This window comes from Hipposideros armiger, unplaced genomic scaffold, assembly GCF_001890085.2.
Source record: "Hipposideros armiger isolate ML-2016 unplaced genomic scaffold, ASM189008v1 scaffold_5, whole genome shotgun sequence".
NCBI classification, from domain to species: Eukaryota; Metazoa; Chordata; class Mammalia; order Chiroptera; family Hipposideridae; genus Hipposideros; species Hipposideros armiger.
This window is the reverse complement of record NW_017731355.1, coordinates 1-3,938: the sequence shown is the minus strand read 5'-3', so window position 1 is coordinate 3,938 and position 3,938 is coordinate 1. Positions and strand designations below refer to the sequence as shown.

Here is a 3,938-nt window from a genome sequence, read left to right as displayed (position 1 = left end):
AGACTTACTTCAGCTAATCTTGAATGTTTGTGGACCACCTCTGTTTTATTCATTGGCGTGAGCTGCTGCAAAACACTTCGGCTATTTGTCAAAGCCCGAGTCAATCGGGCAAATTTTGTCCAACCTTAGAAACAAAAAAAGAAAGTCTTAGTTTTTCACACATAATAAATATGGAATCCAACATTCTTGCTAATATTCAAAGGATCTCAGAAATAAGATAACATCCAGAACAAATGAACAGTAACAATCCAAGGCATTTTATTTCTACATTGACATCATCATATAGTTCAAGTGTGGCTATAAAATAACGAGTAATTTTTATGTGTGACCTTTGTGTTTTGTCCTATCTATTATATACTCTCAATAGCCAGGGTAGCTAGCTGTCCACCAAATTCTGTGCTTCCCCTTTGCATTCTATAAATTTGGTGCTGCTTTATTAGGTAAAAGTGGTAAGGATGTCTTCAGATGACAGTAACTATGTTAGCAACAAATATATTAAAATATTTCCTGCTGATCACTTCTCTTTCTTACATCAACTGGATATTATAATTGCATTGAAGATTTTTAGAAACTTTCAAGTCGGTCTTATACTTATCGGTGCTTCATTTTTCTAAGACAGGTGATGTAGCACCCTTTAGTATATCTGAGTATTGGATTAAAAGACAAACCTATTTGCATTCCCTGTGTGCAATAAGGTTCATCCAGAAAATATTTTCAAAAAAATTTAAGGATATACTAAAAGAATATGTTCAATGACCCATGGAAGAATACAAATAATCAAATGGCATGTGTCCTCTCATTTCCTAGGTGTAGGGCTTTCTTATAGTTCTCAGTTCAACAGTTAGCCTTTTTCTAAAGACCCCTGTGCCACCCCCTCTCTCCTCACTTTCAGCAGATGACAAATACGTTTTTGAAGAAACAGAAGCCATAAGAAACATGATTGCCTTCAATTTCCCTTCTGTCCCCTCCACCTCTACAGCCACCCACATGGCACTGATTCTTGCTTGTACCTTTATCATTTCAGAGAATTGGGCATTTGCTCATTCCTGATCATGCATTATGTTCTGTTCATGGACATTGAAGTGGTTTCTAGATTTTTCACTATCACTAACAAGGACACAGTGAATTCCCTTAGGCTTATCCTGCTGTACTTGTGGACACATCTAGAATTGCCTGTGTTATTAAATTTGTTCATTTGCTCTGTCACCAACCCCCACTGTACAAACTTTGAAAAAGTTGAGCAGCCACACTGTCTAGGTCAGAGGAAAAAAAACACATCAGCAGTTCTAACTTCTCCCAAGATACATTTACTGATCTCACCTTTACAGAGACCTAACGGGTGTGACTGATTATTCAGCACAGTTCGCTGATGTTACTTAAATGTGGTCGATACGGGGTAATGTGAACAGATGGATATGAAGAGCCTAATACTTGCTCTATAAGTTGTTCATGGTATTATGAGAACATTTGTTCTCCTAAAAGCTTAGGATGCCAACTCCTTCTTAATAAAACATTAGTTTAGCTCTATTGGGTTGCAATTAACCTTTTTGTCATGGACTGCTTAATCTTAAAAATAAAAGGAAGTCACAGAGGCCATTCAATCAATCTACTAGACTGCAATACAAGATTCTAATCCATAAGAAAAAAGCTTAGGTAAACAATTATACTCTTGGCCAAAGGGACTACATGGTATAATTACTCATATTTCATCTGTTGTTTCCTCTCTAAAGAAAACCATTGCCTTCCCACAAGGGGAAGGTTGCTATTTTTGCTGTTTCTTTCATTCTACAGGAGTGGTTTGTTGGGGGTTTTTTGTCTCAATTATTGGCACGAAGATGCCATAACTATTTGGCACAGGATATTTCACACTGTAAGTGTCTTGGCAATTTTGGACTCTGTTTGAAAATACTGTACAAGATAAATGGGCAGAGATGTGGGCCATCTTTTTTAGAACACACATGGATAATCAACAGAATGGATTTCTTGGCTGTAATATTGTCCCTTTGTATTATGATAAAAGATGTATCAGGTACCATTGACTGATTATCTGAGCAACAGTTCCAAGGCCTCAATACTAGTAACAAAAGATAACAAAAACAATTTGCCCTCTTGAATTATTATCAGTAAATTCCGTTGGTTCAAAACAGCACAATTCCATTACAACCAAAGTATTCTCAACCTGCACTTCATTTTTCTAGGGAAAAAAAAAGGACAGCAGGGAAAAGTGTAGGGAAAATGAAGAACACCATTAAGGTGAAAAATCTGTAGGGAAAAATGGACAGCACCATTAAGCCCCAACGATAAGTTTCCCGTTGAAAGGATGAAGTAGCACAGTGCAATAGGGATAATGTGGGATTGAAAATTGGGCAGTCTCTGCATGTCCGGGTCTTCAACAGTAACATGGAGATAATAATATGAATGTTCAGAATTATAGGAATGAACAATAAAAGATATGAAATTCCTGACATACTAAGTACTTCATCAAAACGGGTTTCCTGNTACTTGATAACAAGCATTATTGAAAAAGGACAATGTCTGTCTGCTTTAAATCTTGTGCTAAATGCATGTCATCTTTTAAAATATTGTTATTTTTATTAGTTAATATTTAGTTACGGTAATGTCTTATTGAGACTTTTAAAAACATATCAGCACATCAAGTATTAATGTTTCCCTGAGCTAACAGGGCTCTTTAGAGCAGAAAGCTACACAAGTCCTTCTGTTAGCTATGGGCCAAGAAAAACTGCAGAGCCTCAAAATTCAGGAAACACTTTATTTTCTAATCTTCTCCAAACCAAATGAATATCTGCAAATAGTTAAGGAAGCTACTCTGGAGCACTTCAACTCACCTTTCTCCAGCAAAACAAACTGAGGAGTACATTTAGTTTTATCTTTCTTTTCTTCGGTAACTTAGAACATTCTGTGAATACTCACTAAGTGTTCAACATAGTTTTGGTACCTCGGTTAGCTTTTTGGCATCTTTCATATCAGTAAGGCAAATCATGACTACATAAGACATGTGAACAACAAAGCTTCTAGCTGCCTCTGAGTTCAGTCCTCATTCCTTTTCTCTCTGGTTTCAACACACTGACTCTAGTGACTTCATCTAGGCCTCTGGCTTTAACAGCCATATCTGTGAAGCAGATCTGCAACTCCCACCCAGATATCCCTCCCGGGCCAGACCCATAAACACCACTGTCTTTTAGGCATCTCCACTTGGATTTCCTGTCACTTCAAACTTAATATGTCCAATTATCATTGCCTCTGAACCTTCTCTTCCTCCCCTTGAGTTTGCGAGTCTGCCATTCTATTAACCAATAGCATTCACTCTCTACTCAGCTGTCCCTGCCAAAGACACAGAGTTGTACTTGACTCATCCCCTTAGTTCACATTCAATTCTAATCTATCAACAAATGAGTTGATTTTAATCTTGCTGTGTCTGCAATCTGCTCACTTCTGCTGCTGGTTCCCTTGCTTAAGGCTAATGTCATCCTAGCAGAATTACAACTAGAACCTCTTAACTGGTTTCCATAGCTACCAATTCAACAACGAGCCACTAGGTCAACGAGCCACTTAACCATTTTTGTGCCATGGATCTCTTCTGGCAATCTGGTGACATCTACGGACCACTTCTTAGGACAATGTTTTTAAATTAATACGACAAAAAACAGGGGATTACAAAGGACACCACTGGGACCAGTCTCTTTTAAGAGATTTCTCTGAAGTACAAATGTGATCATTTCCTTGGCACATGCGACACCAACCACACCGTTTTGTTATACACCTCCTTAAGCTTTCCTTTCCCACCTGCCTTCACCCACATTGAAGTCACACACTCAAAGTCATCATACTACCTCATCTCTGAGACTTTGCACATGCCGGCCAACCTGGTATAAATAACCTTCATCCTTCTTTATCTGTCTCTGATAATTGTCCTTCAA

General features: G+C 37.9%; 1 protein-coding gene across 1 annotated transcript in view; it reads right to left on the bottom strand.

Moving 5' to 3' along the window:
• The window catches only part of KCNH5 (potassium voltage-gated channel subfamily H member 5), a gene marked incomplete at its 5' end in the record, with an annotated part of 236,174 nt that extends 236,050 nt beyond the window's left edge, over positions 1-124 (bottom strand). Inside the window, one exon of the mRNA XM_019645963.1 lies at positions 9-124. Within this exon, the coding sequence (XP_019501508.1) occupies positions 9-124 (116 nt within the window). The remainder of the gene's footprint in view (positions 1-8) is intronic.
• Positions 125-3,938: the final 3,814 nt, after the last annotated feature.